The 23,497-nt window shown below is 40.2% G+C and overlaps 1 protein-coding gene across 1 annotated transcript in view; it reads left to right on the top strand.

Moving 5' to 3' along the window:
- The window catches only part of LOC121737896 (alpha-2C adrenergic receptor-like), a 173,779-nt gene extending 157,643 nt beyond the window's left edge, over positions 1–16,136 (top strand). Inside the window, exon 4 of the mRNA XM_042129629.1 lies at positions 15,957–16,136. Within this exon, the coding sequence (XP_041985563.1) occupies positions 15,957–16,136 (180 nt within the window). The remainder of the gene's footprint in view (positions 1–15,956) is intronic.
- Positions 16,137–23,497: the final 7,361 nt, after the last annotated feature.

Here is a 23,497-nt window from a genome sequence, read left to right as displayed (position 1 = left end):
GGTAGCTTAATAGTCATTAGACGTGATGGTTCGTTAGAAATAGAAAACCGTGGGTTTGAAAAGTAAAATCCAAAGTTAGATGACGGTTGCAAGTCCGTTGCGCTAAAAATTTTATACGTGGGAGAGCCATGCTTCGGCACGAATGGGCCGGCTCGACCGGAGAAATACCACGGCCTCACAGAAAACCGGCGTGAAACAGCGCTTGCGCTGTATTTCGCCGAGTGAGTGAGTTTACCGGAGGCCCAATCCCCTACCCTATTCCCTTCCCTACCCTCCCCTATTTCCTTCCCTTCCCATCCCTGTCCTCCCCTATTACCCTATTCCGTCTTAAAAGGCCGGCAACGCACCTGCAGCTCTTCTGATACTGCGAGTGTCCATGGGCGACGGAAGTTGCTTTCCATCAGGTGACCCGTTTGCTCGTTTGCCTCCTTATTTCATAAAAAAAATCAATTGTTAATCTCGCGGGAACCGTAAGTACATCTTTCCGTGATAAAATGTATCCTATGTCCTTTCCTGGGACTCAAAGTAATATATTAATACCTAATTTCAGTTAAATCGGTTCAGCGGTTTTAGCGTGAAGAGGTTACAGACAGACACACTTTCCCATTCATAATAATATTAGTGCTGAGGAGAAACAGTTAAAAAGTTTTTTTATTTATTATTGCACGCGCTTGACGTTGCATTCCTCATAGAAACAGAAGTCAAAAATGAGTCTTTCAGCGCTCCTATTTTCAAAGTGAACTCAATATACAAACCCACTATTATAATTTTGTTTTGTCACATTATGTATTATCATAATGAGGTTATTCGTAATTTCGTTGCTCCAAAATGTTGTCATCGCGCATTATGGGATAAAATACTGTTATATGGCCTTATACTCAAAATTCCTTCATACTCTTGAAAATCAATTCAGTGGCTTAGACGTGAAGGGGTAGGAATGAGGATTTTTGATATTATATTTGCCACCAGGTGCCGCTAATGTAGCTTTATGCCACAATAGACATAACTACCAGTAGTTCGACTGCAAAGAAACGGACAGGTTTCAATATCTGTCAAATTCGTCGGGTTTCACTAGGATTATGAACGGAATGTGCCTCGCGCTGGCTGATATAATTTATTTTTAAATATTTAAAATAAAGATTTCAAAATTGGATTCTGTCAATTTTAATCGCATGTGCCAAAACACAAACAACAATACGGCCAAAGAGGAACACGTCCAGCGAATATGTCATATTTTTAAATTCGTAGGTAACAAGTTAACAACCCTAGCGACGATTTTCGTCATAATACGTCAAATTTAAAAATTTCAACATCAGTTCTAAGTCGGTATACTCTATCATTCTGTCTACTCTGTTTATGCTTTGTTCAAACCTACGCGACCAAGCGACTGCGAAGCGGGAGCGTCAAGTTGTCAAATGGTTTTAAAAAAGAAGTCTAGTTATGTACACTTCAAAACACACATTTGACAACTTGGCGCAACTTGACGCTTCCGCTTCGCAGTCGCTTGGTCGCGTAGGTTTGAACGAAGCATTAAGGAGGATCTATCGTGTCAAATAGGCACATTATCAGAGTAGACAGAATTATAGAGTATACCGACTTAGAAAATTGAAATTTTTAAATTTGACGTATTATGACGAAAATCGTCGCTAGGGTTGTTAACTTGTTACCTACGAATTTAAAACTATGACATATTCGCTGGACGTGTTCCTCTTTGGTCGTATTGTTGTTCGTGTTATGGCACATGCGATTAAAATTGTCAGAATCCAATTTTGAAATCTTTATTTTAAATATTTAAAAATAAATTATATCAGCCAGCGCGGGGCACATTCCGTTCATAATCCTTGTGAAACCCGACGAATTTGACAGATATTGAAACCTGTCCGTTTCTTTGCAGTCGAACTACTGGTAGTTATGTCTATTGTGACATTATTGTGACATATGACAACTATATCGTGACATATAACAGCAGTTTCACACGATAAACCCAAGGCTAGCCCCGCGTTTCAACGATCTGAAAAGATGATGAAAAGAAAATGATCTGAAAATAGGAGGCATTTTGAGCGTTTTGATCGTTTTTAACGTCAAGTGGAACGCGGGGTACATAGCGGCACTTGATGGCAAATAGAATTAAAAAAAACTTTATTGCTGCACGAAGCAGACGACAGCTAGTGTACACATTGACGTAAAACTTTAGTGTAGACTATAGACTGTAGGCGCACAATACACCCTGTCGAGTTCCCAGTCGACCAACTAACTTGACTTGTCAGTGCAGTCTGGTTTTAATAAAGATGCATGCATCTGTTATGTTATGAGCTTCTGCCTTCTGGAATTCCTTCGCAGACACATATTTTAATGACTAACCTTAGTTTAATAAGGATTTTGATAAGAGCTACATGGACGCTACTAAGGTGACGCCTTGATTTTTCTCAACGATGACTTAGACCCAGTTTTATCAAGCAATGTTAAATAAATAATGGCTTGTTAAATCAGTTAACGGCCTGTTAGAGCTATCGAGCGTTCCACCATGCCCTAATGTCATGTTAAATCACCTAACACGGCGTTAAATTTAATTCCTGCTATGGAGGTCCGTTAAATATTTAACAGGCTGTTATATGAGTCAAAATAACAACTTTCAAAGACAATAATATGCAATATCAATAAAAGAATCTGTTTTGACTTTTGAATCTTTCCGCCATGTTTCCGCTACGTCCTTATTATTAATTATTTTCATAGTTATGAATAATTATTTATTTTCACTTTGCCAAAAATTCAGCCTTCGGATTTTCCTTGACATTGCAAATATACTAACTTGTATCAAAATTACCAAACCGAAATATGTAAATAAAAGTTTGTATTATGATTCATGTTTTCAGCTTTGACAGATAATAATTATTAACCTGGTAGATTAAGAAGAACTATTATAGCGTAACAAATGTATGCGATCAGTGATATTTTAATTTGGTCGCATTATCTACTATTATACTACTATGGAAGAAAGTGACACATTGCAGTAAACATGTCGTATTAATCTTGTAGTTGTACATTGCAATTTCGTCGCCTTATAACAAGAATGAACGAATTGATAGTTGTTCACTCGTTGTTCACTTAACATGCAATGTTACTAATCCGCTGTTAAATTTTTACTGTGGGACATAATTAGTATTTTAACAGTCTGTTTAATTTTCCAAGGTCCGTTAAGAAATGCCTTGTTAGGATTTAACAAACAGAGGTTGGTGAAATTGGGTCTTAAGCTAAGAAATTAAAGTTCATTGTCAGTATTCATCATATTTTTGTCTTTGAATTACCCATAGTATAACACGATTGGTCAACTTTTATAACACAGAATAATTAATCAAAAAGACCTATCTATAAAAACAGGGATTCTAATTTTGCCAACAGAGGAGAGTGATTTAAGCTTCCAAAATTTGTACATAGATTAGTTTAAGCATACACTTTAATTTAATAGCTTATATGCGACAAAAACCATTTTGTTGCGCTCTTTCCATTTCTTGCTGTTCCATTTCTTCAAGCAATCTAAAACATAATACCCAAAACGATTTTTTAACTTAACCTTATATGATTTTGCGCAGTACACAAGATCACTCTCTATTCCTTTACTCTCATAACCCAGTGGGACGGAAGACCGACACGACCGGCGAGAGATCAGGCGCAGGACCGACTTTACATGCCCATCCGACGAATGGATCTTACTTGTCAGACAATCAGGTGATCAGCCTGCATTGTTCTGACCAAATTTGTAAATAACATGTTTCCAACGCGGGAATCGAACCCACGACCAGTCGAGAGCCATCGTTCTAAATACAGACCATGGAGGCGTTTTGATGTGATGGTGTGATTTTTTTGTTTTATCAGTAAGTATACTGGGTTATATTTCAAAACTTACTAAGCATTTGAAATGGACAGATTTCCATTATTCCCATCAGCAATACTCTGTAACATGTCCGATATCCCAAAGGTCAGGGGGTCTCGAATTAATAAATCTCAGGGCCAAAGGTCCCTTTCATACAGTTTTTGTATGTCGCCGTGCGACGTGCTCGGTCCATTGTGAAGCGCCTTTGTTGGCGGACCTTTTTGGAATTTATTAAGTCTCAGAGTGGAGTAGATGGGATCCGTACCGAATAATAATATAATAATATAATAATATCTATGGACGCTTCACATCACGTCAGTCTGGCCCCGTGCTAAGTACCTGGAGGACTTGTGTTACGGGTACCAGACAACGGAAATTTATTTAATACTTTTATACTATACATATATTTAAGATTTTTATTATATGATACACATATTTAATTTATTTATTTATTTATTTATTTATTGGAAAACAAACAGCATTTTAACACATAACAACTTTAATACACACCCATGACCCAGGAACTTTGAAAACTTTTTGTTCCGTCGGCGGGATTCGAACCCGCGACCCCCGGCTTGAGCTACCGACAGCCTACCCACTGAGCCACAGAGGTCGTCTAAATGTGCTGGGAGCGGTGTTTTTTACCCCCAACGAAAAAGAGGGGTAGGTTTGACGTGTCTGTCTGTGTGTCCCTGTGTTCGTGTGTTCCATACAGTAACAGACATTTTAAGCTGTTGTGACACGTGGCAAATGGTGCACCAAACACTTCGATAGCGTGATAGGTCTTCCCCAGCCTCAGACAAATATTCTATTTATGAATAAAAAATATCGCGGCCTTGTCCCTAATGCGGGGCTTACACGGGTGACTATAGCCGCTCGATTTACGCTGCACGGCGAAAATCGACTGTCTTTTTTTAAGACTTTTCAAACATGTACATTTTCCCACAAAATCAATTTTTTTTTTATGAAATAAGGGGGCAAGCGAGTAAACGGGTCACCTGAAGGAAAGTAAATTCCGTCGCCCATGGACACTCGCAGCATCAGAAGAGCTGCAGGTGCGTTGCCGGTCTTTTAAGAGGAAAAAAGGGAATACGGGAGGGTAGGGAAGGGAATAGGGTAGGGGATTGGGCCTCCGGTAAACTCACTTACTCGGCGAAACACAGCGCAAGCGCTGTTTCACGCTGGTTTTCTGTGAGAACGTGGTATTTCTCCGGTCGAGTCGGCCCATTCGTGCCGAAGCATGGCTCTCCCACGTAAAAAATGTCTAAATGGCAATTTGGCTACGCCGCATGCGGCTCAAGCCGCATGCCCCATAAGTAGACTGCCAAGTGCCAACCGACTTTTGCCACGCGGCCATGGACCGCATGCGGCTGGTGACTAAAATCGTCCGTGCAGACGCTCGCTCGCAAGCGATCGCTTACTGCGAATACATAGTTTGTCTGCACTGTAGCCTTACCTTAGTACCTTTTTCTAAATTTTGAATTGGTCAATTATTTCTCCAATAATGGATTGTCGAACGATTTCAATGTCCCTACGCAATGCGACTAGTTTACGCAACATTTTCACGCAGAATGAACTAGTCACAAGCAGTGGCGGATTTACAAATTTTCCGCCTGTAGACTATTCAATTTTTGCCGCCCCTATAACTGACCTTTGAAATTCAATACGTTAGTTTAGTTCACAATCATATCCCACCAAAAACATTTTTTGAAAATTTTTGCTGAGACGAATACTTACACAAGGTTTTTTTTTACACTGTGCGGTAGCTAAACGGCGAAGCCATACATATTTCCTGGTATGTAGAATTTGTTTAAGTTAGGGTCAGTAGAGTTAGGCCGTATAGTAGATTCAGAAGCTTGACTTTACATGAGATCTCATATCTTTTTCACAGGGTAAACCGTAAACCTTAAATTGTGATCGTCTTGGCAATATTTTACAAGAAATGTTTTTGGTGGGATTCTTTATTTCTGTAAGATAAAAAAATGGGGCTAAATTTGCCGCCCCTCTAAATCTGCCGCCCTAGGCTCCAGCCTACTTAGCCTATTGGTAAATCCGCCACTGGTCACAAGCGATTTTTGTAGGACTGTGTAAATGAGGTGGCGATTCGGATTGGACAGGCGATTCGACTAGTGACTTGCCGCACGGCTAAAACCCGTGTAAATCCACCATAAGCGCACTCAGAAAACTTCGATAGCGCGATGCAGGATTGTGGCACTAGTCCATAGCTCTTTCTCAGTCTCCTGGATACCACATAATCTCTTCCTCAACCTGGATTCCAGATAATCCAAATTCCAAGGTCACGTCTTTTGACCTTTCCAATTAAATCCGGCGTCTTAAAATATTATCCGCACTAAGGACTCGTGCATTCAGACACTGATTAAATATCCGTTCCACGTATTCCCCCACTATGGGGGTGGGGGAAGGATGTGGGATGGGGGATAGAAGGGGGTTGGCGGAATTCGTGATCGGTCGTAATTCGAGTGTTTTCAACAATTTCAAGATATAATTCAATAAGTGTGGTCGTTTACGGGTCCTTTGTTTGTGACGTGCCGTTTTAATTCGTGCGGATAATTTTTGATCTCTGGTTTTATTTGTTGGTTATATTTTTATCCGACGACGGAAAGTTGGATGTTTTGGAGAGTATTTTTTTACTAAGTATAATATATACCAAGGCTCGAACTTAAAGAAAAAAAAACAAAAGTAACGGAAAGTTGTGCGATTTTTTTTAGGTATAAACCCCTAGTTTAATCGTTTTTGTCTTAACACCAGGAAAATCTTTACGTTTAAAGGAAATATCTTTATGTGAACAAGAAACGATTAAACATTTCAACCAATATAGGTGTGCATGGGCGTACCCAGGTTCTGGGCCAGGGGGGGGCAAATTACCCAGGTTCTGGTGCCAGGGGGGGGGGGCAAATAACCCAGGTTCTGGGCCAGGGGGGGGGCAAATCAGATTTTTCATAAGCAAGGTATAAAGAATAAAAAATGTATAATTTTTAGTTGTAAAAATATTGTATTGCAAACAAATGGCAAAAATTCGGTCTTAATTTTTATAGATAAAAGTACTAGATAATATACTTAGTAGGAACGTCAACATGATCCAGGGGGGGGCAGCTGTCCCCCCTTGCCCCCTCTCGGTACGCCCATGTAGGTGTGCATTTGGACGCATGTAGATGACATTCCGTGAATTTCCGTGGAACAATTTTTTGACTCAGACTCTTCGGTAGTATTTTTTATTATTTCATCTTAAACTAGATGATGCCGCAACTTCGTTGCGCCAAAATTCGTTTATCGCGAAAGAACCGTACATTTTTCCAGGATGAAAAGTATCCTATGTCCTTTCCCAGGACTCAATGTATCTCCATACCAAATTTCAGACAAATCGGTTTAGCGGTTCGGGCGTAAAGAGGTAACAGACAGACAGACAGACAGAAAGACAGACACACTTTTGCATTTATAATATTAGTATGGATATGGATTTAGTTCGCTAGCTGACATTAAATCTACTGGATGAGTCTTACAAGCATACCTTTAGAACATAGGCTACGATAATTTCTCTCGTCGAAATTAGAATGTCCAACCATTTTTAAGATGTACCTAAACTTTTTCTAACCGTCCATTTGTCAAACGCGATAAGAAACATTAAAATTGGCTCACTCGATTTATTACCTGCCCGCTTAAAATTAAAGTAGGCATTAAAATTCATCCATCGTCCAGATTTGTCCAGAGAAGATAGACTCAGATGCTGTACATCATCAGACCCAGAATAATACATACTTAAAATCTATGTATATACAGTGTGTAACAAAAATAAGTGATAATACTTTAGGGTGTGTATGTGTTCCTTGTAGAGAGTTCACTGTGAAAGTAGCAGCGCTGAAAGACGAATTTTTTTTTTTCACTTTTGTATGGGCAAGGGCCCGAGCGTCACGAGTTTCCCCATACAAAAGTGAAAAAAATGTTTGGTCTTTCGGCGCTGCTACTTACACAGTGAACTCTCTACAAGGAACACGTACACACCCTAAAGTATTATCACTTATTTTTGTTACACCCTGTATATAGATTTTCATTTTTTTTTATGAAATAAGGGGCAAACGAGCAAACGGGTCACCTGATGGAAAGCAACTTCCGTCGCCCATGGTCACTCGCAGCATCAGAAGAGCTGCAGGTGCGTTGCCGGCCTTCTAAGGGGTAATAGGGGAGGGTAGGGAAGGGAATAGGGGAGGGTATGGAAGGAAATAGGGGAGGGTAGGGAAAGAAAAAGGGTAGGGGATTGGGCCTCCGGTAAACTCACTTACTCGGCGAAACACAGCGGAAGCGCTGTTTCACGCCGGTTTTCTGTGAGGACGTGGTATCTCTCCGGTCGAGCCGGCCCATTCGTGCCGAAGCATGGCTCTCCCACGTCAATTGTGTTAGTAACGCTAAGACTAGAAAACGGCTGAACGGATTGGGCTAATTATAGTCTTAAAATATTCGTAGAAGTCCAGGGAAGGTTTTAAAGTGACACGAAGTTCACCGGGACAGCTAGTATATTATAAATGCGAAAGTGGGTCTGTCTGTCCGCCTTACTTTTGGGAGTCTTGTCTATCTATTACTTCTTCACGCTTAAACTACTGAACCGATTTTAATGAAATTTGATAAACAGATACTTTAAGTCCCGCAAAAGGACATAGGATACTTTTCATCTCGGCAATATATACTATTCCCGCGCGATAACCAAATTTTGGTGCAACGGAGTTGCAGGATCAATCTAGTGTAGAAATAACGTAAATAACATAGAATACTTTTAAAAGAAACATCTAGAATTTAAAATTCAAATTCAGAATACGAAAAACGTTAACCAGAGACAACTGTTAGGTAGTAGTTATTTAATTTTTAAATTCGCCATTCACAAAGAGGAATTCTGAAGTCGGGCCCTCGGGCTCTCCTCTTTTGCACGGATCATTTAAAAATATATTTTCTGTTTTACATTGAATTTTGCACAAAAATTGTAGAACGTTCTCTGAAAGCAGTGATTAGTTAAAGAAAATTACATTTAACTAATAATTATAGTATCTATGGATGCTTCACACCACGTCAGTCTGGCCCCGTGCTAAGTACCTGAAGGACTTGTGTTACAGGTACCAAACAACAAAAATATACAGGGTGTAACAAAAATAAGTGATAATAATTTAGGGTGTGTACGTGTTCCTTGTAGAGATTTCACTGTGAAAGTAGCAGCGCTGAAATACCAAAATTTTTTTTCACTTTTGTATGGGGATACTCGTGACCATAGAGTATACATTATAGCAAGCTATAGAGTGCTTCTAACAAGGTATGAACTGTAAGCACGAGTGTGAACATATTTTCCTATAAGCGTCAAACGATGGCGCATGGAACATCACTAGACTTGCGTTATACGTTTGACAAGTATCTATAGAACTTCTGCTTACGATCGGCACAACGGGGAACGAGCGATGCGCGCGCTCTATAGCTTGCTAATGTATACTCTAAGCTCGTGACGCTCGGGCCCTTGCCCATACAAAAGTGAAAAAAATTTTTCGTCTTTCAGCGTTGCTACTTTCACAGTGAACTCTCTACAAGGAACACGTACACACCCTAAATTATTATCACTTATTTTTGTTACACACTGTATTTAATACTTTTATACTAAGAACACAATATATAAAATTTAAGAATTTTATTACTTATATCATACACATTAGTTTAATACACATCCATGACCCAGGAATATTAAACACTTTTTGTTCCGTCGGCGGGATACGGACCCGCGACCCCCGGCTTGAGCTGCCTTCCACTCTTAACCATTGAGCCACAGATTTAACTAAACTAAATCACACTTTCGCATTTATAAAAAAAAACTAGGCCTTTACATCCGCTGTGGATGATTTATACAGTATTTTTCAGAGCGAACTAACCACTCCTCAAATACTGTAGTGCCTGGGACAAGATTTTTACATGTCCGTATGGTTGCCCAATCGCATACGGCATTCTCGCATCATAGTCGGCCTAGTCCAGAGGAAGGAACTAGCCAATACGTCTGGGACCAACTATGTGCGGGTTTCCTCACGATGTTTTCCTTCACCGTACGAGCGTCCGTATTATGTACTATGTCTCATAGGTACACGCTTCCACCCGGGTTCGAACCTGCACTCTCTACGAGTGCGAACCAAAGGTCTACCCATTAGGCCACGGACGCTCTCGCATTTATAATATTACGAGCTTTTGCCCGCGGCTTCGCTCGCGTTAAGAAGTATTTTTATATACAAACTTTCATCCCCTATTTGAACCCCTTGGGGTTGGAATTTATCAAAATCCTTTCTTAGCGGATGCCTACGTCATAACATCTATCTGCATGCCAAATTTCAGCCCGATCAGTCCAGTGGTTTGGGCTCTGTCCTGCCTGGGTCCAGTGGCTGTGCGTTCACGATCACTATGTCAATCAGTCAGTCAGTCACCTTTGAGTTTTATATATATAGAAGATTAGTATGAATATCATGATTCTATGCCTTTTCTCAACCATATCCAAAGCTTTTATTATAATATTATTTTTCCTTCTCAATTCTCATACATTCCTTGTCTACGGTACATAATTTAGCACTTAGTGTATTGTTGTTACTGGCCCGTGAATATCACGATATTCCTCGATAAATGTGGCCTATGTCCACATGAATGTGAGTAAAAAATTGCGAGATGGACCGGCGCATGAAGGGTTCCGTGCCGTTATAGAGCAAAAATAGGCCAAACATTGTGTTTTTGTATGAGAAATTTAATTTTTATATTATTTTAATATTATTATAATTTAGGACTTTGTGAATATTTCAAGTGCTTTCCTGTTGCCATTATTCATGATAACGAGCAAAGAAGGCCAAAAAACTCATTTAGACCCTAAAATATTAATTTTATTTTGTTTTTAACCCCCAACAAAAAGAGGGGTGTTATAAGTTGGACGTGTCTGTCTGTCGGTCTGTCTGTCTGTCTGTGGCATCGTAGCATCCAAACGGGTGGGCCGATTTTGATCTAGTTTTTTTTTGTTTGAAAGCTGACTTAACTGAGAGTGTTCTTAACTATAGTTCATTATCATCAGCCAGCTCCGTGCTGAAAAATCGCGGTTCATCTGGTTCGTGAAGGGCCGATTAGCAACTTGCAGTCGTTTGGTGGGCTTTATTGTATTATAGTTCGTGACATTTATGAATATTTACACATTAATGGAAAGTTGACCTGGTGCTGCAGCATCACCTGACAATCATTAGGATACCCAACTCCTCACCAACTTAGAGCAATTGTTTCGTGTTTGGGCTCATTTTAATTGCGACAACTAGTAAGACGTAGATAACCAATAAATTTTTGCATGCTGCTGCTGCAGCATCAATTGGATTCTATAAGAGCCAAGCTCCATATGAACCCAAAGTGCAGGTTTCATGTTTGGACTCATATTAACGGCCTCATCCAAAAGGACATTCCTAGATGGTATTCATTGGGATATAATATGATCCTGTTCATAGGAATTATTCTGCACTATAACCAACACAAGTTTAAAAAGCATGAAATAAAATTAAATTAAGAAATTAAAAAAAAACCCCCGCCAAACAACTTTAAAAAGTAATGAAATAATATATTTTACTGACTTTAAGTTTAAATAATTCCTAAGTGTAAAGTGATATTTTAGTCCATAATTCTTGTCAAGGTGTGTCGGGGGACCGCTAATGTAGATGTTTAAATTCACATAACATTATAGTTTAAGGGCGTTTCAGTTTTCAGCGAACCAAATCGAAACAATCAGTGACATGGCGATATAAAATGCAAAAGACACTGTTGGCGGTCCCCCGACACACCGTGACAACAATTATGGACTCAAATATCACTTTACACTTAGGACGTATTTAAATTTAAAGTCAGTAAAATATATTATTTCATTACTTTTTAAAGTTGTTTGGCGGGGGTTTTTTTAAATTTCTTAATTTAATTTTATTTTGCAATTGCGCGGCGTCATCGCGGCGTGTGCGCTGCGCAGTCGCGTCCCTTTCGAATTGCTCGCTAATCGCCAGTGTGATAAGCCTACTATTTATTCACCTACCATTTACCAATCAATCAATGATAAATTAAATTAAAGATGTCAACTGAACGCAGCGAGCGAAAGCGTTATTCATCATTATAAAAGTTCAAAGACTACTTGAAATGTTAATCTAAAAAAAATGATTGGACCTAGTGAAATGAAAATTCGTTAATAATTATAGCGGCGCTTACAGGAGACGACTACGATACGATACTTTGGCACGATTCTTTCTTTGTTTTTGTAAAGTGATTTTTTTATTTCGTTTAGTTTGAAAGTAAATAAAAATTGGAACTCTGCCAAATTAATAGATATTAATAAAAAAATTGTAACTGAGTTTTTTTTCTATATTTTCTACGATCTATATCTCGAACGCGGTCAGATTATGTAAAAGGCACTTCTATAACATTCGATAATTGGGGAAATATAAGTTGTGTAAGTTATTATAGTTTAAAATATATTTTTCATAAAACCGTTGCAATTTGTTTCTTATTACACTGAAACCTATTTGTACAGCTATATGGATTCTTCATTCATTCTTCACCTTCATAAGATGAATAATTTTGAATAGATTTACTGTCTCAAAATTTATCAATACCTCGCGACACTTATTAAGTATATATTATACGAAATAAGTTGCGGGTAATATCGAGTAGTTTGATATAGCTCAAGAAAATAAAATCGTATCGTACTCGTCGCCTATAAACAGGATTCCATTTGGAAAAACACAAATCTATAATAAATTTCCAATGAAAACCGTTTTCCACTTTCATAATTAAGATTTTGTTTATTACTTCTCTACTTCGACTGGCATCTAAAAATATATTTGAATTAGTGGTGTAACGGATATTCGCATTCGCATTCGCATTCGCGAATATCCGGGTATTTTTCAATATTCGCATTCGCATTCGCAAAAATTATGCGCATATTTAGCGAATGTTTTAATAATCAAAAAGGAAATTATTATATGCATGCATTTGAAATAATACAATAGATAACACTTAGATTTTTTTATTAAATCATACATTTTTAATTAAAGCCTCATTAGTCTTTTATGAAAAAATAACTTCAGAGATCTTATCAAATCTAACATTAATCAGCCCTGTTGGTATACTATGTAAGGTTGGCATTCATTTAGTAGTATATTATTACTTTACTATCATTTTTAAATAAAGTTTATAATTTCTATTTACTAAAAAACTAAACAATTACTTGAAACATAAAACATAAAACTAACCTCAAAACAAAATAAAACTTTTAGAATGAACTTTCTGTGACTAAATTCATTCAATTATAGTCTGTCAAGAAAGTGAAGAAATTAAAAAGTGGCAACATCGTAGTGTCTCCAATTTCAAATCAATCTAAGAAAAAAGGGGTGACACTACGACGAAATTTTAAAATATTCGCATTCGCATTCGCGAATGTTGAAGATAAATATTCGCAAACGCATTCGCATTCGCGAATGTGAAAAATCCAACATTCGATACATCACTAATTTGAATATGACGACAGATTGAAATTAAATGGCATTTATGGATGTCGGGAATGCGGAAAATGAGACAGTGTTGTATATTTGTTTAGTACTAGCTGTGCCCCGCGGTGTTACCCGCGGTTGATTAATGAAAATAAATTGTGATATTTTCCCGCACTAAAAAGTAGCCTATGTGTTAATCCAGGGTATCAACTAACTCCATACCAAATTTTATTAAAATCGCTCCAGCCGCTTAGACGTGAAGTGAAGAAGTAACAAACATACAAACTCACAAACTTTCGCCTTTATAATATTAGTGTGATGACTAGATGACGCCCGCAAGTTCGTTGCGTCGTTTATCGCGCGGGAACCGTACATTTTCAGGGATATAAAGTATCCTATGTCCTTTCCCGGGACTCAAGGTATCTCCATACAAAACAGCAAAATCGGTTCAGCGGCTTGGGCGTGAAGAGGTTACAAACAGTCAGACAGACAGACAGACGGACAGACAGACAGATACATTTTCGCATTTATAATATTAGTATAGAATTATGGATTTATACAGTGTTTGTTTTGGCTTTAGAGTGTGCTATGTCCTGTTCGAGTTTAAAAACGCCTCCTTGGCCCAGTGGCTTAGAGCGTGATTCTTGACTCGGAGGTTGTGGGTTTGATTCCCGCGTTGGAAACATATTATTATTTCCAAGTTGGGTTAGGACAATGCAGGCTGATCACCTAATTTTCTGACAAGTAAGATGATCCAGAGCGTCGGATGGGCATGTAAAAAGTCGGTCCTGCGCCTGATCTCTCGCCAGTCGTGTCGGTCTTCTGTCCCACTGGGCAATGAAAGTAAACGAATAGAAAGTGCTCTTTTGTACTGCGCACATACTCGGGCACTATAGAATTACTTCAGCTTAACTGGCTTGGTTTCAATGACAGTGGCCACCGTCACCGAAACCGGTGTGGGAGTTAAAGAGTTCACTATAAAGAAAGCAGCTCTGAAAGAGTTTGTTCTGACTTCTATGTTTCTATGAGAAATGCACAAACGTCATGCTTTTCCCTTACAATATTAAAAAAAAAAACAAATTTATTATTTGTTTTGTTACTTCCTTAATGTAGTTGCTCGCAAATTCGTTGTGCCGATTTACCGCGCGGAAAACGTAACTTTTTCTGGGACAAAATTTTTCTGTGTTCTGTGTTGGGACCTCAAGTATTTACACACCAAACTTCAAGGAACTTCTAACTTATCTGGCAGATTCTCCATACTCTCTGTCAAGTTAAGTTATGGATAGCCTATCCAGCACTTATCAGGAAGTTGTGAAACAGCCTCTTAGAGTCATATTATTTTGTATACATCTAGTTCAGAACAAACTAAAACTGACTTCATATAACCTACCCATACATTATTGTATCCGCGTAAGACCTAGGTGTCTAAACGCGGACTGAATCCCCTCCCCCGTTCCCCCCTCTTGTTTTCCCCCTCTCTTCCCCCCGGCGTGACGTCAGAGCCGACCTCACGCCGGAATGCGAGCATACCGCGTTTTATTGCGTTGTGGTGCGAGTTATAAGCGAGAGCGTTTGAAAAAGTAGAGTTGTAAGTGTGCTTTTAGTGATTTCATAAAAAACTGAAGATTTTTTAAGGCAATTTGAGTGGAGAGTATAAAATATAAAAATTAGGAAAAAACAACAAATCGCACCTTCTCACTCGACAGAATGGGGTTTTGCAATTTAAATCTACATCAACACCTACTACGGATTTTTTTTTATTCTAAGGCAAAAATTATAAACTCAACAATTTACCTAATTACTTGCCAAAATAAATAAATTAATTTTCTTGTTGCTTCTGCAAACGTTTTAGGCTAGAGCCAAAAGTTTGGGCCGAAGTTAGCCGAACCGGAGCCAAAACTTTGGTTAAGTATTAATTGGTAATGATATTTGGATCATAACATTATTGATTTACTCAATACTCATCTAAAAAATATTGATTTACTTATCTCTAAATACAAAACATATTTTAACAACAGATTTTTATATCCAACTTCTAGTGGGGAGTTAAATTTGTGCTACACACCAGTTTATTTTATTATTTAGGGTTTTTACTTGCAAAGTTTCCGCTACCTCCTATGACTTGCATGTCGTCACTTAAGACACCGCACCTACAGAGCCTTTATAAGAACTTTGATAATTGCCTTTTTGCAAACGCCGACCCCTCTCGACCCTTTTGCGCGAACCTACTTTTAGGGACGTGGATTTCACTATGCCCTTTATAGGTTTCCGTATACAGGGTGTAACAAAAATAAGTGATATTACTTTAGGGTGTGTATGGGCTCCTTATATAGTGAGCTCGCTGTGAAAGTAACAGCGCTCAAAGAGCATTTTTTTTGTGATTTGTATAGGCAAGCAACAATATTAAAAAAAGTTACTCTGACCGCTGCTACTTTCACAGTGAACTCTATACTATATCTAGGGTACCGATACACACCCTTAAGTATTATTAATTAGTTTTGTTACACCTTGTAAATATACCTCTAGTTACCTACTATCTGCGTTTTAGAATATAATAGAATAGAATAGAACAGAATAGAACAGAACAGAACAGAACAGAACAGAACAAAACAGAACAGAAGAGAACAGAACAGAACAGAACAGAACAGAACAGAACAGAACAGAGCAGAGCAGAGCAGAGCAGAGCAGAGCAGACCAGAGCAGAGCAGAACAGAACAGAACAGAACAGAACAGAATAGAATATTTTTATTGCAAGAATGTAGTGTTACATAGGTCTTAATATTAATTAATATATTGTTCTTGTACATTCTTCCATACAAATGGCGTGCAATTGGACATATATGGACTATGTATTTGTAACCGAGCTAAGTGCTGTAACTGACACTTTTTAGAGTTCCGTAGCGAAATGATGAAGAACGGAACCCCTATTTGGCTTAGCATGACCACCATGAGTTTCTTTCTTCGGAATTTAATAAAGGATAGATAAAGGATTTCCGTCATTTGAGGATTATTAAGATTGTTTCAAATGAGCCATTTAAAACTGAGCTTTATTTACAACACAAAAAGATTGATACAGGATTGAAGACGTTAGTGAAAGAAGTAGGTAAATAACAGTTAGAAAAAATGACTTTTCTGGGCCGGAAAAATGATTTTAATTTAAATAATCGGCCAAGTGCAAAGTCGGACTCGCGCACGAAGGGTTCCGCACCATTATAGAATTAAAGATTTCACGCTGCAATGTGAACTGACCCTTAATGTGAAAGTTTTCTAGTTTCCTTTAACATAATTTGGTAGTACAGTTGAATTATTAAACATGCTATTTTTTGTGAATATTCCTCTATGCTACTACATAAAAATAAATGAAACTGTTAGGATGTTCGATTTACCCAACTGTGAAAGAAAAAAGGGTCGTGTTTTAGTGTGTGTCTCTCCATGTATGTATGTCTACTTTTAGCAAAAAAAAAACATTAACTTGTTTGAGTAGTTATTTTGAGGGATCATTAGATTTAATCTTGAGAGTCATGCTGAGTATATCAAAGCGGTCGGGTTTATTTATCTTATCCCACGGGAATACTGTACTTTTTCTTGGTTAAAATACAATGTGTATATGTTTCATTGAAACCAACCCGTTATGTACGAGTAATTTTATACTCGTAGTACCCAAGTTTGTGTGCAGTACACGAGAACACTCTTTATTCCTTTACTGTCATAACCCATTAGGACGAACGATTGACACGACTGGCGAGAGATCAGGCGCCGGACCGACTTTATATGACCATCCGACGCATGGATCATCTTACTTGTAAGACAATCAGGGGATCAGCCTGCATTGTCCTAACAAAACTTGGAATGAACATGTTTCCAATGCGAGAATCGAACCCACGATCTCCGAGCCACGCTCTTAACCACTAGACCGCTGACACCCTGTATAGTACAATGCTCATATCGCTTCCGCTTATGACTCGCACCGTTCTATAATACTTATATCGCTCCCGCTTATGACTCGCACCGTTCTATAATACACCTATAGCTCCCGCTTATGACTCGCACCGTTCTATAACACTCATAGCGCCACCGCTTATGACTCACACCGTTCTATAATACTTATATCGCTCCCGCTTATGACTCGCACCACACACCGCACGTAGCTTTTTACGATGCTACAGGTATTCGCACTCGACTGAAGATATAAAGCAGTAGACGCGACATACTTGAAGACTATGTTGTCTACCGTGCTTCGGCACGAGCTGGCTACCACGGGCTCGTAGAAAACCGCTGCTAAACAACGCTCATGTGTTTTACCAAGTGAATGAGGATGGGTGTTGAATATTTGAAGGGCTGGAAGGGACTTGGTAATTTTGTGTGTTTTATGTTGTTTTTCCTAATTGAAAGCCTTTCGACAAAGTATAATGATAATATATCAGCTAGTTATTAAGATGACTGTCATAATAATTTAATGTATATTGTACACTGGCATATATTTCAGAACATACCATTTCGATCCTGATACGACAAAACAATGCAACCCAGGTTACATCGTTTTGTGACAATATAATACTAATGTAGTCTTAAATTAATCTACTTGATGTACCTAAGCTTTGTATTGATTGAACCCTCAAAATTCAGGACAAGTTTTCGACCAAAATATTACATATTACATTTCGCTGTCCCCTAAGACTTGCTTTAAGCTAAAAAGTTTCAAACTCATTTTTTGCAAGTTGACGTGTTACAGGTTGACGCGTTTTCTCCTAACAGGGTCGCTTAGGTTGGCCGCATACGCAAGTTTTCCGTAATCGATTTCCTAGTGTGGAATTTCGATTTAGGATTCCGTGAGACTTGGGCGAACGTTCGTTTTTTCATTACGTAATTCGTTCTGTTCGGAAAAAAGCGTACGTATGCGTCAGTTAATGCTGATTCCATGCATTCGGATGTCCGAATACGGAAAACGAATTCGAAAGGGTCGATCCACAACGGATGCTGGTTTAGGACTTTTTTGCAGTATTTTTGAGGCTAGGGAGGAGTCGCAGGATGCCTTAGGTCTGTTTTGCGATCTCTCCAAAGCCTTAGATTGTATTGAGCATGCTACATTGATCAGGAAATTGCACCACTACGGAATTAAGGACTCTACTCTCAGCCTTTTGACTTCTTACCTAAAAAATAGGACGCCGCACGGTTCTTCTCGCCGGGTTAGTTCCCGAACCGGTGGTAGGCATCATGTCGGGCATTCTGAAAATATTTATTTTAAAGTTATTCAGAAATAAAACAATTTTGATTTGATTTGATTTGAAAATCGAATACGGAAAACGTGTACGCCGCCAGCCTTAGTCTGGCACCCCAGACGAAGTGAAATATAATTGAAATTTGTTATTTGTTATTCTTCACCGCAGGAGGGACGACATTCGACAAAAAATGTATTTTCATTATGTTTTCGTTTAATCTTGGTTTGTCGTCTCGGATTAATGGGAGAATCGTGTTTTTTTAGAAATTTCGGAGATCATTGTTTAGTGTATAGCCCACGGCTTGTTAGATTGGCTTAGAGCAGGGTTTCTCAAACTTTCGGCTCCACGAACCCCTAACTAAGTAATGAACCCCCCCCCCCGCCCCCTACCCCTAAGAAAATAATAAAATTTACTGTTGACGAAAAAAAGGTTTTTATTTGATTTAAAGGTAACACATGAAGTGCCAAAAGAGTGCCGCGCGTGCCTGCTAGTTATCAAGCCACCATTACGTAAATCTTGTCGCGAACCCTCTGCCGAACCCCTAGGGGTTCACGTACCCCACTTTGAGAAACCCTGGCTTAGAGCATTGAAAAGCTTCGGCAGACGTTGTGTTGCCGGTAGCCCTTTTCACTTATTATTGTGTTCTCCCATAAAGAAAATGCGTTGGTTGAGGCTGTGACGTATTGATGGCCTGAGATATTGGCCGATTCTTAAACCTACAGGCACATAATGTTTCAAAAAAATCGGCCTAGTCGCTTTTTTTTAATGAAATAAGGGGGCAAACGAGCAAACGGGTCACCTGATGGAAAGCAACTTCCGTCGCCCATGGACACTCGCAGCATCAGAAGAGCTGCAAGTGCGTTGCCGGCCTTTTAAGAGGGAATAGGGTAATAGGGGAGGGTAGGGAAGGGAATAGGGTAAGGGATTGGGCCTCCGGTAAACTCATTCACTCGGTGAAACACAGCGCAAGCGCTGTTTCACGCCGGTTTTCTGTGAGAACGTGGTATTTATCCGGTCGAGCCGGCCCATTCGTGCCGAAGCATGGCTCTCCCACGTATAAAATTTCGCTTCGGAGCTACTGTAGGGGTTGATTCAGACCGCAACGCGACGAGGCGAGGCGCGGCGCGGTATTTTGTATGGATTTGACAGATTTCATTCGCGTGAGACTCGCAGAGCGAATTTTTTAAATTCACATTATTTTAGAAATGCATTTACGCATCGCGTTACGGTCTGAATCAACCCTAATTGTTAAAAAAATACGTGTCGCACTCGGGGACTGCCGCGGTAAAGCTATTGCTCACACGCACACGCCGTACCGAATTCTGGCAACGCCGCAATGGAGTTTATTAGGTTCTTTTGTTACGGAATTTCTTGATTCGGTCGCTGCGCTCAAAGTCCGCAACAATATTGCATGCGCCTATTGCTTCCTCCATTTTTGCTGGGCGCTCTTAAATTATTGCACGACCTATAGCTTACTGTTACGTGCTAGGGTTCGAGGATTTGGAGAGAAAGACCTGGTGACTCTCTTGAAGACTTTATTAACACTGCACTAAACACTAGGTCACAACACTTAGCACTAAGTCCAAACACTAATCACTAGGTCCAATCACTAAGCACTATCACTGTCCTAGGTCGTAGCCAAGTCGCAGGTTTCACTGGTTCACTCACTATTGATCACTCCGAAATCGCCTCGATGATAGCTCGAAAGGAACTGACTTGCCGGGCCTGCCTGCGGCTCTTTTTATATGGCGAGACGAATTCCAGAAATTTCCCGATTTCACGTAAACAAGTAAACAACCGTGGGAAATTTCTAGTAGGCTCGGGAATGTGCCACAATAAAACTGCCGTCCTTGCGATAAGTGCAGTAAGTTGAATTTAATTTAGACCTTATGGACTCAGTCATAAGGTCTAAATTCAAACACGCTAACAAATAAAGGGTAAACATGTAAACAAACATTGGACCTTTATAGAAGGTTCGAGTATGTACTTGCGCACCACGTGTCCGTATACCATGTACCGTAACACTACTCCCCTCTTAGAGATGCTCGTCCCGAGCATCATTGTTACTGCCATGGTATCGCGCCAGACGGTCTATGTGTACCACTTTGAATGTCCCTCTTGGTTGCTTTTGAATCCTGTAAGTCACATCGTTCAATCGGGTAACCACTTTGTATGGGCCGTCCCACTTGGTCTGCAACTTTGGAGATTTGCCTTTTCGGCGAGTTGGGTTATGCAGCCACACCAGTGACCCTTCTTCGAAGCCGCTTGTATTCGATTTCCGGTCGTATCTGGTCTTCATGTTCTCACTTGACTGTAACCCATTTTCCCGAACCATGGCGTGTATATAACGCATCTTTTCCCTTAAATCGCAGACATAATCTGGTACGGCCTTTGGTTCTTCCGGTGATCCTCCTGTCAAAAGGTCTACTGGTACTCGTAGTTCTCTACCGTAATTGACATACGCCGGGGTAGCTTTTATGCTCTCATGCTCGGCGGTACGGTACGACAGAAGGAAGAGTGGTATATACTTGTCCCAGTCCTTTTGTTTGTCGTCTACCAATTTCGCCAAATGCCTCTCAAGGGTCTGGTTAAATCTCTCAACCATTCCATCAGACTGTGGATGGTACGCGGTGGTCCTCGTTTTATGCATTCCCAAAATTCTGCACACTTCCTGGAAGACCTGCGATTCGAAATTCCTGCCCTGATCAGAATGGATTTCCAGAGGCACACCAAACCGAGATATCACTTCTTCGACTAATTTAGAAGCGACTGTTGTAGCTTCTTGGTTTGGTATGGCGAACACTTCGGGCCATTTGGTGAAGTAATCCATGACGACCATAAAATACTTGTTTCCCGATTCCGTCACGGGAAATGGCCCAGCTACGTCAACTGCGATTCGTTCCCACGGTGCGCCAACGTTATACAAGCGCAGGCTCCCACGGCTCCTTGTCTGTGGTCCCTTCACTGCAGCGCAAGTAGTGCATTTGCGGCACCAATCCTGTACATCGTCTCGACAATGTAACCAGTAGAATCGTTCTCGCACTTTTGTTAACGTCCTCTTTACTCCTAGATGACCTCCTGATACGCCATCATGCATTTCACGGAGAACATCCGGTACTCTCGTTCTTGGGACAACTATCTGAAGATGGAACTCTCTGCCGTTGGTCTTCTCCCATTTCCGGTAGAGTATTCCGTTTTGAAGTATCAGGCTGTCCCATTGCGCCCAGTACGCCTTAGTGACAGCGCCAGTGGGTGCAACCTCACTCCAGATTGGTTTTTCATCACCCCGATTCTTCCATGTGATGATGTGCCGAAGGTCGTCATCTGTTTCTTGAGCCTCCCTCATAGCATCATTCTCCCATGGGCCCAAAGGACTTGTTTTCGTTAACTTTAATGTTACTTCATTAGATTCCTGCTTAACACAATGTTTGCAGTCTTCCGGACACGGCCTTCGCGAAAGTGCGTCGGCATTCCCATGTGCCTTTCCGCTACGGTGTTCCGTCTTGAAGTCATACTCCTGGAGTTGTTCAATCCATCGAGCTACTTGGCCTTCTGGGTTCTTGAATTGTAGTAGCCACTTCAAGGCTGCGTGATCAGTTCGCAGTAAAAAGTGTCTGCCGATGAGATACTTGCTGAAATGTTGTAGCGTCTTCACGACAGCCAAGAGTTCTCTTCTTGTCACACAGTAGTTTCTCTCTGGCTTAGATAAAGATTTGCTGAAATATGCAATTACAACTTCTCTTTCACCCTGTTTTTGAGATAACACCCCTCCAATGGCCGTGTTGCTTGCGTCCGTGTCGACTATAAACTGACCTTCAGGTTGTGGATACCCCAGGATTGGTGTTTCACACAGATGTTTCTTTAGTTTCTGAAAAGAATCTTCGGAAGTCTCGTCCCAAATAAACTATCGTTTATCTTCTGTCAGCCGATGTAATGGCTTGGCTATCTCTGAGAATCCCTTAACAAAACGTCTGTAGTAGGAGCATAGGCCAAGAAATGCCCGCACTTCGGTTTTGTTCTTAGGGGTTGGCCAATTTTGGACTGCTTCTAGTTTCTCCGGGTCCGTCTGAATTCCATCACTGGAGATAACATGGCCGAGATAGTTCACCTTACTCCTGAATAAACGACACTTTTTCGGATTCAACTTTAACTTGGCCCCCTCTATTTTGGCGAAAACTCGTTCTAAGTTTCGCAAATGGTCCTCGAAGTCGCGGCCAACAATGATGACGTCATCCAAGTAGACTAAGCAAGCCTCTCCAACTAAGCCTGCCAGTACACACTCCATGAGTCGCTCAAATGTGGCAGGTGCGTTGCACAATCCAAAGGGCATGACGTTAAACTGCCATAGACCTTTACCGGTGGAGAACGCTGTCTTCTCCTTGTCTTTTGGATGAATTTCCACCTGCCAGTATCCAGATTTCAGGTCCAGGGTCGAGAACCATTTCATGCCACTCAAGGTATCCAGAGTGTCGTCGATTCGAGGTAATGGATAGCTGTCCTTCTTAGTGACATCATTGAGACGTCTGTAGTCCACACAAAATCTTGTGCTGCCATCTTTCTTCTTCACTAATACAACTGGTGAGCACCACGGACTTGCAGACGGTTCAATTATCTTATTCCTTCTCATGTCCTCCAAAAGGCCTTCAACTTCTTTTTCCTTTGCAATGGGTATCCGTCTTGCTCGTTGACGAATTGGGTTCTCGCTTCCGGTATCTATCCTGTGCTGAACCATCGACGTTCTTCCAAGGTCGCCTTCCTGACTGGAGAAGATATTCGCGTGGCGTTGTAAAAACTTCTTAGCTTTCATGCTCTGCGAATAAGTCAGATTACTCTTGCAGTCATCGAGTAGCTCAGTCACTATTCCATAGTTGCTGGGGTTT

This window comes from Aricia agestis, chromosome 21 (genome assembly GCF_905147365.1).
Source record: "Aricia agestis chromosome 21, ilAriAges1.1, whole genome shotgun sequence".
Classification (NCBI taxonomy): domain Eukaryota; kingdom Metazoa; phylum Arthropoda; class Insecta; order Lepidoptera; family Lycaenidae; genus Aricia; species Aricia agestis.
The sequence above is the reverse complement of the archived record's forward strand: the minus strand, read 5'-3'. Positions and strand labels throughout refer to the sequence as shown.